General features: G+C 47.6%; 1 protein-coding gene across 4 annotated transcripts in view; it reads left to right on the top strand.

Annotated features, from left to right (window-relative positions):
* The first annotated feature begins 1,672 nt into the window (after positions 1–1,672).
* SMOC1 (SPARC related modular calcium binding 1) overlaps positions 1,673–18,231 on the top strand; it is a 145,815-nt gene continuing 129,256 nt past the window's right edge. For 3 of the 4 annotated variants that reach the window (XM_047795011.1, XM_047795012.1, XM_047795015.1), the window contains exon 1: positions 1,675–2,035. In XM_047795011.1, coding sequence (XP_047650967.1) covers positions 1,937–2,035 — 99 coding nt within the window. In that variant the 5' untranslated portion in view covers positions 1,675–1,936. Of the gene's footprint in view, positions 2,036–18,231 lie in introns of all 4 variants that reach the window. The other variant, XM_047795013.1, reaches the window with a different exon arrangement.

Genomic DNA, 18,231 nt, shown 5'->3' on the forward strand with positions numbered 1-18,231 from the left:
ATCAGGTGATAGAGGCACAATTAGACTCTGAAAACCTGGGTTTGAACCTCTGCTGTCATCTACCAGCCAAACAAGGCCAGGCAAATCCCAATCGCATGGAATGCTTTGTAAAGTTGGATCTCTCTCTACATCACAGGATCATTCTGAGGATAAAATCAGATGAAGGCATTTGTCCCGCCCTTTGCATATGTCAGATGGTACTATTTATCACTTAACCATTCTAAGCGGTTTATATACAGCATCCCCTTCAATCCTGACAACAGCTCATAAGGTGGATATTATTTATCCCCATTTTACAGAAAGGAAAACTGGACCTGAAGTAAGTAAAGTGACTCATGCACGCTTATACCACTAGATGGCAGACCCAGGATTTGAACCTATCCTGACTAGCTCCAGAGAGCATGTCCAATGATTGCACCATCCCTCCCCCCACTCCCCGCCCCATTCTAGGAGAATGGGGAGTTCTCCTAGAGCGGTTCTTCGTTTTTGTTTGGAGAACCACCAGTACTTTCTTAACCGTTGCAGCATCCAGTCAGGGCCTTTTGAGCTGAGGGCGTTGGGGAGAGTTAAGTGTTTTAAGCAGAGAGTGGTGATTCAGGTTTGCTCTTTAGAAGGATGACTGGCTGCTGGGGGAGGCTGGATAGTGGGCAAGGGGAGTGGGCAAAACTGAATGCAGGAGATGGCTGGGAAGTGTGTTTACACAACCCAGGAGAGAAGCTGGAAGGGAGCAGAGCTAACCTTTGTTAGGACCTCTCAGGCTCTCAGGGAGGAGGAGTTAAGCCCTGGTGCAGCTTCCAGCCTGGTTGGAGAAAAGTATCCCTCTTTCTGAAATGAGTGGTTCATACCAATGAAAATAAACACTAAGGGTTGTCTTGCCCATAAGATAAACCATGGTTCTCTAGGGTTGAATGCTGGGGACTACCTCACTCCGTGGAGGAGCTGCTGTGATGTGTCTGTGACCATTCCTGAGATGGCCCCCTGGGGACTGCCCTGGGCAGAACCTGCTAACATCCTACTAGATGCTTGGCTGGCCTGTCCTCTCCAAGTGGGTTGGGCACTTGGGAGAGTCTCCTTCCCTCCTCTGAACCATTCGCACCACAGACTACCCTTCCCGCCGATGCTTTTTCCTCCTGCTCCCCCCACCGGGAGATGAGGTCCCCTTTGACCTCTCCTCCAGAACTCCTAGGCCACAGAGAGGCTGCCTGTAGGCCCTCCAGTTAGAGGCAGCGAGCCAGGACGTCTGGGTTCTAATCCTGGATCCCCCACCAGGTTGCAGGGTCAGCATCATCCAAGACTCAAGGGTGGGGGGCTCTCCCCAGCAAGCAGATGCCTAGGCCGTACTGAAAACTATACATGCTTAAGGTGTTATCACTAGCCGAGTGGGCATTCTGGTATGTTCAGCCTGCTGGAGTTCTTGGGGGCTTCATCATACCGAATGGCCAAGAGAAAACTCCTCTAGCCCAGTCTCTCCCGAAGCCCACTCCCGCGGAGCAGCCGAGAGTCGCTCCTCAGCTGGGACGACCGCGAGCCTCCCCCCTTTCCTCTTTCCCATTGGCTTTCACCTGCCAGAAGGGCGGCTGCCACGGGCCTCCCCGCCTGTCAATCAAGGCTGCCCGGCTCCGCCCCGCCTCTCCCGGGGGTTTATAACGGGAATTCCCATGGCCCGGGCTCTGGCATCCAACCTGCTGCCGCCCCGGCTGGGCCAGCGGAGAGCGCCGCGCGCAGAGCTCACGCTCGCGCTCAGCTCGCCTACCCCGCGGTTCATGAGCGCGCGCTCCAACCACAGCCTCAGAGAGCTCGAGCTGTACCGCCGCGGCCCGCCGCCCGCTGTCGCCAGGGCACACGAGGGAAGGAAGGCAGAAAGGCAGGCGCGGCCGTGCGCCCCGCGGAGTCCGCCACCCCTGCCCGAAGCCCTGTGCACGGCCCCCCTGGCACCATGCTGCCCGCGCGCTGCGCCCGCCTGCTCACGCCCCACTTGCTGCTCGTGTTGGTGCAGCTGTCCCCGGCTCGCGGCCACCGCACCACGGGCCCCAGGGTAAGTGCGCCCCCAGCCGCACGCCCACCTGCGGAGGGAGACCGAGGTCCCTGGTCCTCATGCCTCGGGGGCGGGGGAGGGGGAAGGGGGGGTGTCAGACCTTGTCCCCCCTCACCCATTACCCAGTCCCCTGCGGGCTTCTTGGCGAAGTTGTTGAAATAACATTTTCTCCCATTGTCCCCCCACCCCCCACCCCATTCTTTCCTGCAGCACGGACCCTGCCTCCTCCCTCCCCTCCCCCGCTTCCCCACTGTCACTTGTGGGTTCTCTTGCCCAATCTCGTCTCCCGGAGCATTTTGCCCCAAGACTCCTGCATCCGAGGCTCTCCGCTCTAGCAGGGCTGCCCTGTGGTCTCACCCTGCGCGCGGTCCTGGAGCGCTGGCGTTCTTGGCAAGCAGCGGGGCAGCTCTGCCTCCAGGGTTTTAGGTTACCCGAGAGCCACACAAGGACCTTGTGTTGTTGTTGTTTTAAAAAGCGATCGCTGCTCGTAAAACCCACAGCAGATAATTTTAATGCTCCCTCCCGCTGGGTACAGCCTCGGAGGAGGGATAGATAGAGGGCTGTGAAGAGCTGGTGGAGAGGAGCTGGCAGTGTTCAAGGGTCTCTTCCCCGGCGCTGCGGCGGGGGGGGGGGGAGGTTGAACTACGTGTTGAACCTTGGTCTGATTGGAGTTCCTGAACGATGTGGAACAAGCCAATTCTGTGCACAGGACAGGCTGTCCAGGGCAGTGTAAAACCTCCTGGAAGCGACAGCATTGTGTTCATTTCTGGGCTAGATTACTGCTCCCCTACACCCACCCAGTGAGTCTAATGAACAATTCCACTGCTTTAAAAAACTCTTAAAGCATCTAGGGTTCATTTGACCAAATTTATCCAGGCAATTGCTGGCCAAGAATTAGGTTATGTCGGGGTAGTTGTTTCTTGAGGTAGCTGCACGCCTCCACCCAGCAGAGGGAGAACCCTTGTGAAAGTAGCTGGGATCCTTGTGAAAACAAGGTTGGCCTCTTAAACAACGCATGCTTTCCTGGATAATATTGGGCCTAGCCCATTGCCACCTGTTCACATTGCAGGTTCTTTATTCATAGCTCTTGCTACAGGAGAATCATCTTTATAGCTGTTGTGTGTGTGTGTCGGAGGGGGGGGGGAGCCTTGCAAAGCTTGACGAGCCTTAATGACTGCCCAGATGCTGGCTGATTACATCTGAGCCCAGCTATCACTGTGAGATCAGATTTGCAGCCACTTAGGAAAGAAAAGTGTTTGTCCCCGTGTTGGGTCGGCCCTTGCTTTTATGACCAGATGTGCAACAGCAGCAGTTAAAGTGCGGCCGATTAGATCCAGGGCGTGTCATAAATCCTCGACAGCAGGCATTCCCAAAGCTGGGGCAAGTCGGGGCTCCGGGAGTGACTTTTATGGATGCAGATGAGGATGCCTTTTAAATGAAGCTGCACGGTTTGATATTAGGACTCGCAGCTCTTAAACTCTGGGGTCAGGAGAGCCACAGCGTTCCCTCCAATAATTAGGAACAGTCAAGACAGAGACGCAGACCAGAGCACCCCGACTGAAATCTAGATGCCCGCCCACAGGAGAGGCCCGGAGACAAATGGTGGGGGGCTCGTTTGCTGCTGGCCGGGTCTAGCGTCTCAAACCATATGGCCTTTCTTCCTTGCCTCTTGAAACTGGAGGAAGCAGCTCTTAGGGAAAAGCTAGGGACTTCAGGGGACAATAGAGACATGGCTTAGTTTCTCCTCCAGCTTCTTTAGTTTATTAATTCGATAGAAATGGTAGAACATAAACAGGGATTGTAAATAGGCTTGTGTGTGTCCCAGATCCATTTTCTCCATCTCTCTCTCTCTTTCTCTCTCTCTCACACACACACACTTAGAAAGTACCAGGGGAAGCTGCTATCTTGAGCATGTGGTTACCTAAATGCATGTGTAGCCCCCAATGAAAGCATGAATCCCTGGACTAGGCACTTACCATGATTGCTGTTGCTTATGAGAACAAGAAGGTGGGTCTTTTTAGTGTAATTTTGCACTTGAGACTCAGGGAAGCCGAAAGCCTTACTTGCAACACTCATGGTGCACCCATAGGTGTGGGAGCCAAATTTTGGTTTATGTGGATGTATAGGTTGTGCGCTTTCCATACCATCAAGCAGCTTCAGGTTCTGTTCCTCCAACTATGATGCTGTTCCTGTTGAATGGGCATCAGGAAAGTCTGTAAGAAAGAATTATTGATGCTATTTTGGGGTGTCTGTATCGCTAAGGGGTAATGTCTTTGAGTTTCAACCGATCGCGGAAGACTGCAGTTCTGTGACTTTCTTGGTGGCCTCAGAGATGTGGCTCTGGTTGTGAGCAGCAGTGTCACAGGAGGAGCAGAAACATCTGGCTGTTGCAGAATTCCCTTGGGCACCCCTGGGTCTCTTCTTTTAATCTTTTGAGTGACAGAGGCTTAAGGATTGGCATCTTTTCCAGCTGGCTTTCTAGGAAACGGAGAGCACGCCCTTGCGGGTTAACTTTATCTGGCTCACTAATTGAGCTCCCCCGAGGCCTAGACCCCAATCCTTGCCCCCTTATTTGCTTCCTGCCTTCATAAAATGCTTGACATTTGTTTGCCTCTGGAAACCAGCAGCTATCAAGTATCAGATTGGAGGCTATTATGTAGGAAGCACCTGATTTCTTGGTCTCTCAGCTTCCCGCAGCCGCGTGGCTACCTGGGACACTGGTCAGGAGCCTTTTAATTATGGAGGAGGCAGCCATTTCTTTAATCCTGCACAATTTACTGGAAATATTTCTGGGGAGGGGGAGTGGGTGGGGGAGGGGCTCTCCCAGGCTGACGGAGTCTGTGTGATGGTCAGGCCAAGCCACTGCCTGTCTTTGTCTAAATCTGTCTGCCCTGCAGACTGGGAGCTGGGTGAGGGCAGGAGTTGTGCTCATTCTGTCCATCAGTGTAACCCCAGAGCTCAGCACAGGGCCTGGCACCTGTGGAATGAACAAATACATGCAGCTAAGGCCTGTTTAACAGTGACCCATGGGTTCTGCTTTAGCAGGACTAGGGGCAGGACCTAGATGTAAGAAGTTTAAGAAGTAGCAGGAAATGGGAAGATCAAGAAGTCTGAGAGAGCTGACTTCTGAATTGTTTGAGGCATATTCTTTGTCCGCTCTCCTCTCATTTACATGATTCCTCCTTCAAAACCCAGCTCAAAGAGTTCCCGCTGTGGTGCAGTGGATTAAGAATCTGACTGCAGCAGCTCAGGTCCCTGCAGAGGGATGGGTTCAATTCCTGGCCCAGGAACTTCCATATGTCTAGGGGGTGGCCATTGAAAAACAAAAACAAAAACAAAACCCAGCTCCTGCATCACTCTCTGGGAACTTTCCTGCAGAACACCGTTTTGGTTTCCTCTCACCTTTGTACAATTTTGGTGTCTGGATCACTTGCGTTATAACTTTGCTAAATCTTCTACAATGAGTGTCTTGAGATCAGACCGCCTCTTCATCTTCTTGGCACTCACTGGCCCCTTCAGCAATCCACGCTTGCTCCTGTCTCGTTAAATGACCCAGCTCACCCTCTTGAGGGCAGAAGAGAGATCTGATTTGTCAGTATGCTGGTCACACTGCAAAATACTCTGTAAATATTTATTGAAATGAATTTGACTGTATAGCGATGTCCATGCTGGACCCCCTGCTCTCATTTAAATGTGAAATTGATTACTTAACACACTGTTTTTTTTTTTCTTTACATTTAAGGCTTTTATTCTCTGTTCTCATTTAAATGTGAAATTGATTACTTAACCCCCCCCCCTTTTTTTTTCCATTTTAGACTTTATTCCCTGCTTAAAAATAAGTGTGTGGAATAGTTACGGGAGGTTTGGGGGGTGGGTAGAGATCGAGCAAGCAAACTTGGATGGGGGAACAAGCCTTGATTCCACCTAGACATTTTTTTTTTCTTTTTTTGGCTTTTGAAGGCCACACCTCCGGCATATGGAGGTTCCCAGGCTAGGGTTCCAGTTGGAGCTACAGCTGCCGGCCTACACCATGGCCACAGCAACACGGGATCCGAGCCATGTCTGCAACCTACACCATGGCTCATGGCAACGCTGGATCTTTAACCCACTGAGCAAGGCCAGGGATCGAACCCGCATCCTCATGTATACTAATCAGGTTTGTTAACCACTGAGCCACGATGAGAACTCCTAGACCCTTTTCGTAAACCATGCATTTGCCAAATTCAAAGCAGCTTCTAGGCAATTCCCTTCCATTTGACTAAACTGTCTCAGTGTCTGGACCAGGGAAGGTCCTTGTGCCTGCATAGATGCCCTTCTTATTATCTATGTTTGGGACAAGAATCTTTCTTTTCCATGGGGGATTTAGCTGAGAGGGTAGTTAAGGTGTTAAGCTAAGAACTTGATTTAAATATTTGGAGAGGACTTCCTGTTGTGGCTCAGCGGGTTAAAGACCTGACATTTTCTCTAGGAGGATGTGGGTTTGATCCCTGGCTTTGCTTAGTGGGTTAAGGATCCAACGTTGCTGTAAGCTGGGGCATAGGCTGCAGCTGCAGCTCCAATTCTACTCCTAGCATGAGAAATTTCATATGCCACAGGTGTGGCCATAAAAAAAAAAAAAATTTGGATAGAGCTTACACATGAAATTTAAAGAAACAAAACTGAGAAGGACAGGAAGAGGAAACAATCATTTCAGTAACCCCGGGAAATGCAATCAAATGGGAAAACACTTTGATAATATCTCATTATCTCCTAAAGTTGACTCTCCAACTTCTTATGGCCCAGCAAGTCCATTCCTAAGTATATATGCCCAAGAGAAACTCGTGTCCAGAAGGAGACTTGTGCACCTGTGTCAGAGTACCACAAGCCTGGAAGGAGCCCAGATACCCATTAGTTGGAGGGCAAATTAATCAACTGTGACGTAGTCACACAGTGAAGAATAATAGTCAAAACAAATGAAAAAAATACAGATGTGGAGTTGGAAAAAATACGGATGCAGAGTTCCCGTCGTGGCTCAGGGGAAACAAATCTGACTAGCATCCATGAGGATACAGGTTCCATCCCTGGCCTCGCTCAGTGGGTTAAGGATCTGACGTTGCTGTGGCTGTGCTGTAGGGCAGTGGCTGGAGCTCTGATTCAACCCCTAGTCTGTCAACTTCCTAAAAAGATAAACAAGACAAAACAAAACAAAAAAACCGCATGCATCTGGGTAATATGATATCAAATAAAAGACACACACTGAAATATGCAGTGTGAAATATTTTTTAATTTATAAATAGCTAAAACTAAAAAAAAAAAAGTTTTTGGAATACATATAGCCACAAGAAAACTATATAAGAAGAAAAGCCAGGTACACAGGATCAGAGGAGGTTAGGGTGAGACAGGGTGATGGATTGGTGTGGGAAAGAATAAGGTTAGTGTACATTAATGTCTTTTATCTTTTTATTGGAGGGGGGTGAGTTTGAAGGTAGTTGTCCATTGGTAAACGTCTAGTAGCTTATTAAATTAAAAAAAAAAAATAGCAGTGGCCCTTGCGTGGACCAGTGTTGAGTGTGTCATGGACTAAAGATTATGATTAATCAATTCCTTGCAGCTGAGGTCAGACAAATAAGAATTCCCTGAGTAGGACTTCTTTCTTGCCTCTTTCTCCCTTCTCCCCCTTTCCAGATGTGCATCTTAGAAACGACCCAAAATACCACATTGGGGAGCGATTATTGGCTTCTGTTTTAATTCTTGGCCTGTGGGATCCAGGGCCCCGCATGAATATCTGCATCAGCTGCCAGTGGGCTCGTTTGTGCCGCTGAGCCCGCCGGGGCGATCTTCCCTCTCGAGTGCTCAGGGGATCAACCCTGCCCATCTGAGTTCCCAGTCCTGTGGAGCAGAAAGGTTCACCAGCTGACCCTGGGGCCAGAAGCCTTATTTGCCAGCGGGGGTAGGGGAGGCGGGTTTCTGGCTGATCCCTGCCTTCACTCCCACCTCCTCCCTCACCCACCTTGGCAGAAGCTGGGGGAGGGGAACTGGCCCCCCACTGCTCAGCTCAGCAGGTACAGGGCACCCTTTCTCTCCCCACCACATAGAGATCTATTGTTTAAGCAGCCAAGTTCCTGGCATTGCTGGCGTGTGTGGGGGGAGTGGGGAGGTGGGGAGATGTCAGTGGGGAGGGCCCCCTCCTCCTGCATTTGTCACCGCAGGGCTGTTTGGGAGGGGACAAGGGTTGAGCTGCGGATGGGAATTCGATCAGAGCTGCCTGTGAGGCCTGCCAGACAGGGTTAGCGTTGTCCATAGGGGCCGTACAGGGACCCTGAGTTACCGAGGGGGTGAGAGAACTAACTGGATCTCTGAGAACACACCCAACAGCCTCATAAAGATCCCAAAATGATAGGTCAGTGTAGCAATTAATTGGATTTCCTCTCGCCCCTGACATCTTTCTAAACTCAATTGCCAGATCACAAATTCATCTTACCTTTGGCAGACACCTAAGCATGGTAGGTGTGGGGCTCTGTGTACTTCTAGGACGTGGCCTCGGTTGAGTTCGACCTCCTTTTTCTGGAGCAGGAGTGCGGCAGCCTCTGCCAAGCGGGAAAGGCCATTCAGAAGAGCCTGAGTCTCAGAAGAGCCCCTCCCACCCTGGGGAGGACCCGGACAGAGCCCGTTTCTGTGAGACAAAGTGTCAGATGCTTTGCAAGCTGACAAGTACTCTACAAATGGGAGCGACCACCAGTTCTTACTGCAGCATTGATCTGATTGTCTAAGATAGGGACTGATTTTTTTTTTTTTTTTGCTTTTTAGGGCTGCACCCTTGGCACATGGAAGTTCCCAGGCTAGGGATATGACTGGAGCTACAGCTGCCAGCCTACACTACAGCCAAAGCAATTCGGGATCCGAGCGGTGTCTGCCACCTACACCACAGCTCATGGCAATGTTGGATCCTTAACCCACTGAGCGAGGCCTGCATCCTCATGGATACTAGTCAGATTTCTTTCCACTAGGCCACAATGAAAACTCCCGAATTTTTGGGAGTGGAGAAAAACAGGACCCACTTCCCAGGAGAGTTCATTTGCAGGGCTAAATAGCATCTCTAGGACAGGGCTGGGAGTTAATGATACTTTTTTGTGCATGTTATCATGCACATCTTCTTGAAAAACTCTGCAAAGCCCCAGGGGAGAAGACACAAAACTAGTAACAAGTAAGAGGGTGAGAAGGAGAATGTTTTACAAAAGGACATGAGGGTACACAGGACCCCTGACTGGCTTAAGGATGATTCCAAGGACTCCCCTTCCTCTGCAGTGCTGTCCAGTAGGCCCTTTTGCCAGGATGGAAGTGTTCTATATCTGCACTGTCCAGTATTAGACACGTGTGGCTATTGAAGTTGGTTCTTCTTTTTTTTTTTTTGCTATTAAACTTTTAAATGTGATAAGGAAAACTTAGAAACTGAATTTTTAACTTAGTTTGATTTAATTGTTTTTTTTTTTTTTTGGCTGCAACCACAGCATGTGAAAGTTCCCCAGCCAGGGATTGAACCCGCGCTGAAGTTTTGACCTATGCCACAGCTGTGGCAATACTGGATCCTTAACCCACTGTGCCCTGGGGGAACTTCCTGGTTTTAATTAACTTAAGTGTAAATGTTGATAGCCACATGTGACTAGTGTCTATCATATTGGACAGCGCTGGTCTCTCATCGAGGTACCCAGCCTTCCCTCGCACTGGGTACCCCCACCCCCACGTGCCCCAGACTTTGGTTGCACTGAACTTTTGGTTACATTGCCTTTCCTGTCCATCATTTGAAAGGCTCAGACTGCTCTACATAGTCCTCCCAGCCTTTCCCTGGGAGGGTTTCCCAGCGCCCCTCTGCTTTGCTTACCCCTGGGGCAGTGCATGTCCCCATTTGCCCTGTATTCCAGCCGATCATATAGAGGGAGGGTAGTGGGGCAGCCTCCGCATAGGCTTTGGAGGTAGACAGACCCCAGTTTGAGTCTGGCTCTGCCACTGTGAACCTGGGCTAGTCATTCACCCTCTTGGGTCCATGGTTCCCAAGTGTGTTCAATGGAAGTCATAGCATCTATGTTCCTGGGTGTGGGGCAGATGAAGTGGGAAGTTTTAGCTTCCTGTTCCTATTCTTACTCCTATATCTATTCCTGTGGTGACAAATACCACAAACTTTGTGGCAGCACACATTTGGGGAAGTCAGAAGTCTGACACAGGTCTCGGTGGCTTAAATACTCAGCAGAGTTGAGTTTTCTTCTGGGGGCTTTAGGGGAGAATTCATTTTCTTGCCTTTTCCAGCTTCTAGAAATTGCCTGCATTCATCGGCTTATAGCCCCCTACTGCCTTCAAAGCCAGCAGTGGCGGGGGAATCTTTTTCATGCTGCCATCTCTCTGGTTTTGACTCTTCTGCTTCCCTCTTCCTCACTTAAGGACCCCTGTGATTGTTGACTTTGGGTTCCCCTGGAGAACCCAAACTGTTCTCCTTATTTTAAGGTCAGCTGATTAGCAACCTTAATTCCTCTTTGCCACAACATAGCAGTATTAGGATTAGGACATGGACAATGGGAAGCTATTATTCTGCTTATCACATCCATTAAGGGTCTAAAACAGTGCCTGGCTCAGAGAGGGTGATTGATAAGTGGGGACCATTATTATGACCTGCATCTGTTAGTTTATTTCCTTTTAGAGGGAACCTCTTAATGGTAGATTTGCTTAATTTTCTTTGTAGACTCCATCCTGCCCAGGAACAGGTGCTTAGTAAATATTTATTGAATAACAGAATTTTTGATAAATATAGATTGCTTCTTTCCTTGTAAAGAAATATTATATATGGTAAAAAGAAGTAAAATGCAAACCAAAATGCATAATCTCCTAAAAAAGATGATTTCCCTTGTAGAACAGTTGGGTGGATTATATGTCACGTTGTTACTGGCGGTCACGAGGGAGAGATTCCATTTCTATGAGATGCGTCTTAGTAATTATTAAAATCATTTTGTTTACGATGAGCATATTTTAATCTTGAAGGAAAGTAATGAGGATTAAAACATGCATGATTTTAAAGAGAGCTCCAAACCCGTCTCAACCCAGCCCAATCCCTGTCTACCTCAGACACAGTCAGCCTGTGCTCATGTTGGGTTGATTTTTAGGCTTAGTACCTATTAGTACCAGGCTTCCGACTCAGTTTCTGCATGCTTTGAACTCGGTCTGCTTTAAAGGAGAGTTTTCAATTAACCTCAGCAGGATGTAACTGTAAAAAATGTATTTATTGCTTCTGGTGGGGATATAAATTAGTACAATCACTTTGTAGAATTACCGTTGAAGTCGTACACACTCTTTGAGCTTGTAATTGTACTCCAGTATGTGCCCTAGAGAAATGTGTTTAAATGTATACCAAGAGACAGGTTTAGGGACATTCATAGCAGCATTTTTGGTAGCAGCAAAAATTGTAAGCTGGCTCATGGTCCATCAACAGGAGACTAGAAATGTAAATTATGGTATATCCAAATAATGGAATATTACATAGTACTGAAAATGACTGAGATAAAGCATCACTCACTCTTATGGATCAATTTCATAATCAAAATGTGGGGTGAAGATAGGCACATTGTGGAAGGATGCATACATTTTCCTACTATTTGTATAAAGGTTGAAAGCATGGAAAAACTCTACACACATCCTGGTTCTTCAGAGATGCTGCCAATCCTGCAAATTTATTGGCCATTAGTTAGGGTTGCCAGAATTGGCAAATGAAAATACTACTGTAGGATTGCCTAAATTATAAATTGCATAGATTAGAATAATGTAATTGAATAATGTAAATTTGAATGGTGTAATGTAAAACAATGTAAATGGCATAAATTGGAATTTAGATAAAAAACAAATAATATTTTTGTGTAATTATGGCCCCAATTTTTTGTTTTCTCCCATTTTTTGTTTTATTGACGTGTAGTTGATTAACAGTGTGATAATTTCTGCTGTACAACAAAGCGATTCAGTTATACATATATCAATTATTTGTTATTTATCTGAAATTTATATTTACCTGGGTATCCTGTATTGTATCTGGCCATCCTATATTAGTTACTTTTCTTTTGGGAATCATCTGTCCAGAATTTTTGTTAATGTTTAAAAAAGGGATGGTAGTTTTTTTTTTTTCACCTCACTGACTTGGGAAGAGTTTTTTTTTTTTTTTTTTAATACTCAGTATTAATCTCTTTTGCTGTCATGTCTGGCAAATGCCTTTCATGAAAAGACACTGGTTTGGGGAGTTCTCTGGTGGCCTAGCGGTTAGGGACCCAGTGTGGTCACTGTTGCGGCTCATGTTTGATCCCTGGCCCGGGAACTTCCTCATGCCATGGATGTGACCGCCACCCCCGCCAAGAAAAAAAAAAAAAAAAGACACTGGTTTCAATGTACTGAATTACATCTGTGTGTAATTAATCTGTCGTTATGGTTTCTGTCTTTGGTGTCAGGATGAGAAAGACCTTTCCCTGCTGAGGTTATAGAAATTAGGGTGAATGAGTGTCTAAAGGCTTGGGTGGTACAAGCAGCAACAAATACTATACACACGTCATCCATGCATTTAATGTTTGATGTGAGCTTGCATAGCATTTTCTGTGAACTAAATGTTTTTCATTTTTAAAGTACTATTGAAGTGTAGTTGCTTTACAAGTTTGTGATCATTTCTGCTGGACAACAGAGTGAGTCAGTTACACATGTACACCCATCCATTCTCCTTCAGATTCTTTTCCCACAGAGATGATCACAGACCATTGGGTAGAGTTCTCTGTGCTGTACAGTGTGAACTGAACTTAATGTAACCCCGTGGAAGGAGTGCTTGTCCTGTTTCAGGAATTTGCAATAACCTTTGGAAAGATGGGTCAACTGGAAGTATTTTGTCAAGGCAATTATTTGGGGAGATTTATATAAAAAGTGTTACTTTGGGTACGTGGGCTTTTCTGGAAATGACACTGGGATTTTGGCAAAGAGCTTAGACTCTCCTTCATCTTTGGGTCCTTTCCATTCATTAAAAAGCTTTGCTATGAGAACTTCCAAACAGACACGAAAAAAGCAGGGACTAGTACAATGAATTCCCTGGAACCCTCGCTCAACTCCAGCAGTGAACAACTCCTGGCTGGTCTCGATGCTTCTATCTGTCCCTCCAGTCCTTTACGCAGATGATTTTGAAGCAAGTTCAGATATTGTATCTTATTATCCATAAATAAAAAAGATAAAGACTCATTAAAAAGCACTTGACCACAATGTCAGATCAGTACCAAAGAATATTAATAATAATCCTGTAATGTAATAGGATTTGATCAACATTTGAATCTCCCTGATTATCTCTCAGATCAAGATCCAGTTAAGGTCCACTTATGGGCTTCTCTGTACCTAAATCCTCTTTTAATCTGTGAGTTTCCTCTCCATTTCCTTTTAACTTTCTAATTGATTTATTGAATAAACAGGTCGTTCTAGGGTTTTCTACACCAGCTTTTGCTGATTACCTTCCTGTTGAGTTGTGTAACGTGTTTCTCCATCCTTTATGCTTCCTGGAAAATGATAGTCAGAGCTGGCGGCTTGATCAGATATAGATTTGATATTGGGGAGGGGACAAGTGTACCTCATGGGAGCTGGGGTGCATTTCTATCAGGAGGCACATAACGTCTGTGATGTTAGCACCCGATGGTGATGATCTGGGGACCCAGTGCTTTGTTGGGCGTAGTCACTGATTTTTAAACAAGTAACAGGTGATGGTGAAAAGCGCATCTACCTCTTGTGTGGCATTGCCATCTTTCTTGTCTTTGTGTTGGCATGGAGGGGTACAGAGGAAGGGGGACTGGGGGCCAACATTCCCTTCTCAGCAGCCGCTTCCCAGTGGGGAGGCTGCAAGTGACCCCAGTGCTGCCCGAGTTCTTAGTTGGTGGCCTTGGTTTTGGGTGGAAGCAGTACAGGCATGAGGGAACTGGTTTTACTCTCTGGTGCTAATTGGGAGGCCTTTGAAGGGTAAGTGTAGGTCAGCTTTGTGTGTGCTCTTTGATGCGTATACATCAGTTGGGAATATATCTCAGAAGAAACAGATACTATATTTTGAACTGGCTTACCCAATGAAGGGGATTCATTGGCTCAAGTAATAGAAGGGACAGATAACAAAGTGGGTTTCAAGATTGGTTGGATTCAGTGGCTGAATGGTGTCACCAGACATGTAATGCATCTCTGTTTCTCTCCTCTGCCTTTTTGTGGTGTCTGTTTAACCCCAAAGCCCAGCATTTCCTGATGGCAGAATTGCTGCAGTGGCTCCATGCTTCATATCCAAATAGCACCCTTTTTAAGGGCGGGAAGAGAGAATTGGCCTCCAGTCATCCTTCCCTAGATACTCTTCAGAAGATGTTGGCTCTTAGCTTACCGATCCCTATTAGATCAAATGCCCATTCTTTCAACCAGTCCCTTCGTCCTGGAGAGTGCCATGCTGTGAGTGACACAGGCTTTGAGTCCTTGGGCCACTCTCTGTGCAGAGCAGGAGCAAGGATACACATTTCTGGAGCTAGGGCTCAGTTTATGTTTCCTCCCTCCTCCTGAACCCATGGCTGTATAAGGTGGGAGCGTGGGAGGGATGCTGCGACAAGAAGCACGGTACCCATTTGGGGATCTATGGCACATGAAGCCCTGCATGGTGGTGGGTGGTACATGTGGCGAGAAGTGTGCTGAACGTTCATGTGCCAGAGAGGGTGGTCTCCTCTTCCTGCGTGACCACCTCCTGCATCGTTACAGGAAGAATGAATGACCTCCAAGGGGCCCACGAGTGCAGACACAACAGGGTTGGGAGCTGATAGGCAGAAGGGAACGTAGAAAAAGTCTGGATACTTTCAGAGTAGAATAGGCCAAATGAAAATGATTCCAGAAGGCCCCCAACACTCAGGTCAGAAAAGCACTGACCTGAGTCCCCACAGCTCACCGTGACAGAGCCAGAACCCAGATCCTCACCTCCACTCTGTCCCAGACTTTTCCATTCAAAGATGACCTGGAGAACTTGGGAAAGTGGCAAAAGGCTAGCCAAGGTGAGGAAGTAGCCTGAATTTTAGGAGAGGATTCTATTTCTAAGTTGCCTTCGGCCAGTTCACCAAGGTACAGTGGTTGGAACACGTGGCCAAAAAACTCATGGCTTTCAGAGTCTTCACCATCCTTGTTATTCCACCTTCTCTTTCATAGGGTTCTGGTTTCTCAGTCCCTAAAAGATATGGATTCTTGTTTTTCACAAATTTGGAAGGTTTCAGTTAAGAAATGTGCAGCAGGGAGTTTCCCTTGTGGCTTAGCAGTTAATGAACCCAACTAACATCCACGAGGACAGGGGTTCGATCCCTGGCCTCTCTCAGTGGATTTAGGATCCGGCGTTGCTGTGAGTCGTGGTGTCAGTTGCAGATGCAGCTCGGATCCTGAGTTGCTGTCACTCTGGTGTAGGCCAGCAGCTGCAGCTCTGATAGGACCCCTAGCCTGGGAACTTCCATATGCTGCAGGTGCGGCCCTAAAACAACAAAAAGACCAAAAAAAAAATGTGCAGCAGGAGTTCCTGTTGTGGCTCAGCGGGTTAAGAACCCAACATAATGTCCCTGAGGTTTCAGGTTTGATCCCTGGCCTCACTCAGTGGGTTAAGAATCATGTAGGTTGCAGATGCGGTGGCTTGAATCAGGTGTTGCCCTGGCCATAGGCCGGCAGCTGCGGTTTGGATTCAACCCTAGCCAAGGAACTTCCCTATGCTCCAGGTGAGGGTGTGAAAGAAAAAAAAATTCAGCAGAGCAGAAAGAATATGTAGCCAGTGATACAGTTGGAAGTAAAGGTAATTCTTAGTGTACAGCACTTCATGCCTGTCAGTAGTGATGCAATCAGTGCAGACACACCTGTATTCAATGGCAAATAGTCTGGAGCATGGGGGGTGGGTGCGTGCTTTTTTGGTTGGCACAGTATTTTCCTGGGAGGCTTTAAAAAATCCATATCAGATTTGAGGGCTGAAGTAGAAAAGCCTTTGTGGTTTTTGTTTTTGTTTTTTGTTTTTGTCTTTTTAGGGCTGTACCCGCGGCATATGGAGGTTTCCAGGTTAGGGATCTAATCAGAGCTGTAGCCTCCGGCCTATACCAGAGCCATGGCAACACCAGATCAGAGCCACATCTACGACCTACACCACAGCTACAGCAGTGCCAGATCCGAGCCATGTCTGGGACACCACAGTTCACGGCAACGCCGGATCCTTAACCCACTGAGCGAGGCCAGGGATGGAACCTGCAAACTCATGGTTCCTAGTCAGATTCGTTTCTGCTGTGCCACGATGGGAACTCGGAAAAGCCTTTGTTGACAAGCATCTGAAAGTGTCCAGGGCCCTCCTTCTGTGGCTGCTTTTTCTCTGTCCCTTGGGGCAGAGTCATAGCTGCACTGGCCTAGGCAGCCTGAGTCAGGAGCTGCATGGAGCAAACGCGGCTCAGGTCCGGTTTGCCCGGTGTTGCCGAGGCCGTGGCTGAGGCTGGCAGCTGCAACTCTGATTTGACCCCTCTGATTTGCAACTCTGATGCATTGCTTCCATCCTTCTCATTGTCTCCTATGCTTTGAGGCTCTCGTACTGGCTCCTGGTGGTGTGTTATTGGACTTTCCTCTCCCATAAAGGGAGAGGCTTAGAAAAAGACTAAGGACCACCCCTATCACCGATTCGCAGTTTGTACCTTCTCTGTCATTAAAGCTGCGTTTACCTTGAGAATGAAATGCATCCCCCATCTCACCGCTAGGTGATGGGAGAAGTCTGAGCTGTTACCATTCGAGGCTTTCCTGCCCATCCAGAAGGCAGTTTAGTATAGTGGTTTGGGGCAAAAGAGACATAAGATAAGTCTTGGCTCTGCCACTTTCTAGCTGTGTGTCTTTGGGAAGATTAACTCACCTGTAAACTTCACCTGAAGCTACGTACCTCATTGGGTCATTGTGGCGCTTAAATGAAGTAATGGCAGATGCTCAATAAATGTTAACTATTCATAAAAAGAACAGATGTATCAAGAGAAGATGATTCAGAAAAGGACTCACTGTGTTTTTCCCTATAGGTTTCCCTCTTGGAATTAAAGGCTAAAAAATTTTTAAAAACCCATGGATATATTATGGAAGATGTCTAATTCTTCTTGTGGTTCTATTTCCTTTTGTTTAAAACGAAGCTCTCTCTCTCTCTTTTTTTTTAAATGCAGTAAGTCAAATACTCCCCTCCTCCCACCCCCCCAGCCCAGGCTTTTCCCACTCCGGTACAGGTCAGGGGACCCTGGCATGGAAATTGGTGGAGGAAAGATGCTCTTTGGAGTGATCTTGCTCTGTATGCCGTGTGGCTATGTCTTCTCCAGGCGACTCTTGCTCCTTCCTAAAGTCTTCTTTCATTTTTTCTTTTCCAGGGATGGTAGGTTGTTTTCCTGAGTTTAGCATCTGAAGGAAGCTCTAGTAAGCGTGGTCTCCTTTCTTTTTTCCTCCCCAAGACTGGGAGAAGCAGTTGTTGTTTTCAGTCTGTCTTTTTAGGGCTGCCCCCGAGGCATATGGAGGTTCCCAGGCTAGGGGTCTAATTGGAGCTGTAGCTGCCCACCTACACCACAGCTCACGGCAACGTCGGATCCATAACCCACTGAGTGAGGCCAGGGATGGAACTTGCATCCTCATGGATCCTAGTCAGGTTCGTTTCTGCTGAACCACGAGGGGAACTCCTGTGAGAAGCAGTTTTGCTGGTAAGAGGTAACCAGAAGGTCCCGCTGATGTGCCTTTTCATTACTTCTGGGCTCAGGGTCGCAAGGGTCAGGCTGGTCCGTGTGCTCTCAGATCCTGTCCCCAGGCAAATTCCACGGAGCTAGAGGAGCAGTGCCTGGTTTGTCTAGGCCTCCTCCTCCTCTCACCAGATGCTGAGCCTTCCCTTATCTGGGTAATTTGAACATCTCTGCCATATCTGAGTCTGGTTCTACTGGTGCTCAGCAGCAGGGCCCGTGGGTGGGCCCGCACTTGATCTCCAGGCGGCTTTCAGAGCATTCCAGAAACAAAAGTCTGTGCTGTTAGCATGACTTCCCGGAGGGCTATTTCCAGATAAGGTGGCTTGTGCCCCCCACACCAACTTTTTTTTTTCCCTTCTAAAGACTTTTAATTGGTATATTTAGACCATTGACCTTTAAAGTGATTCTTGATATAGTTGAATTAATATCTCCCATATTTGCTTC

This window comes from Phacochoerus africanus, chromosome 9, assembly GCF_016906955.1.
Source record: "Phacochoerus africanus isolate WHEZ1 chromosome 9, ROS_Pafr_v1, whole genome shotgun sequence".
Classification (NCBI taxonomy): domain Eukaryota; kingdom Metazoa; phylum Chordata; class Mammalia; order Artiodactyla; family Suidae; genus Phacochoerus; species Phacochoerus africanus.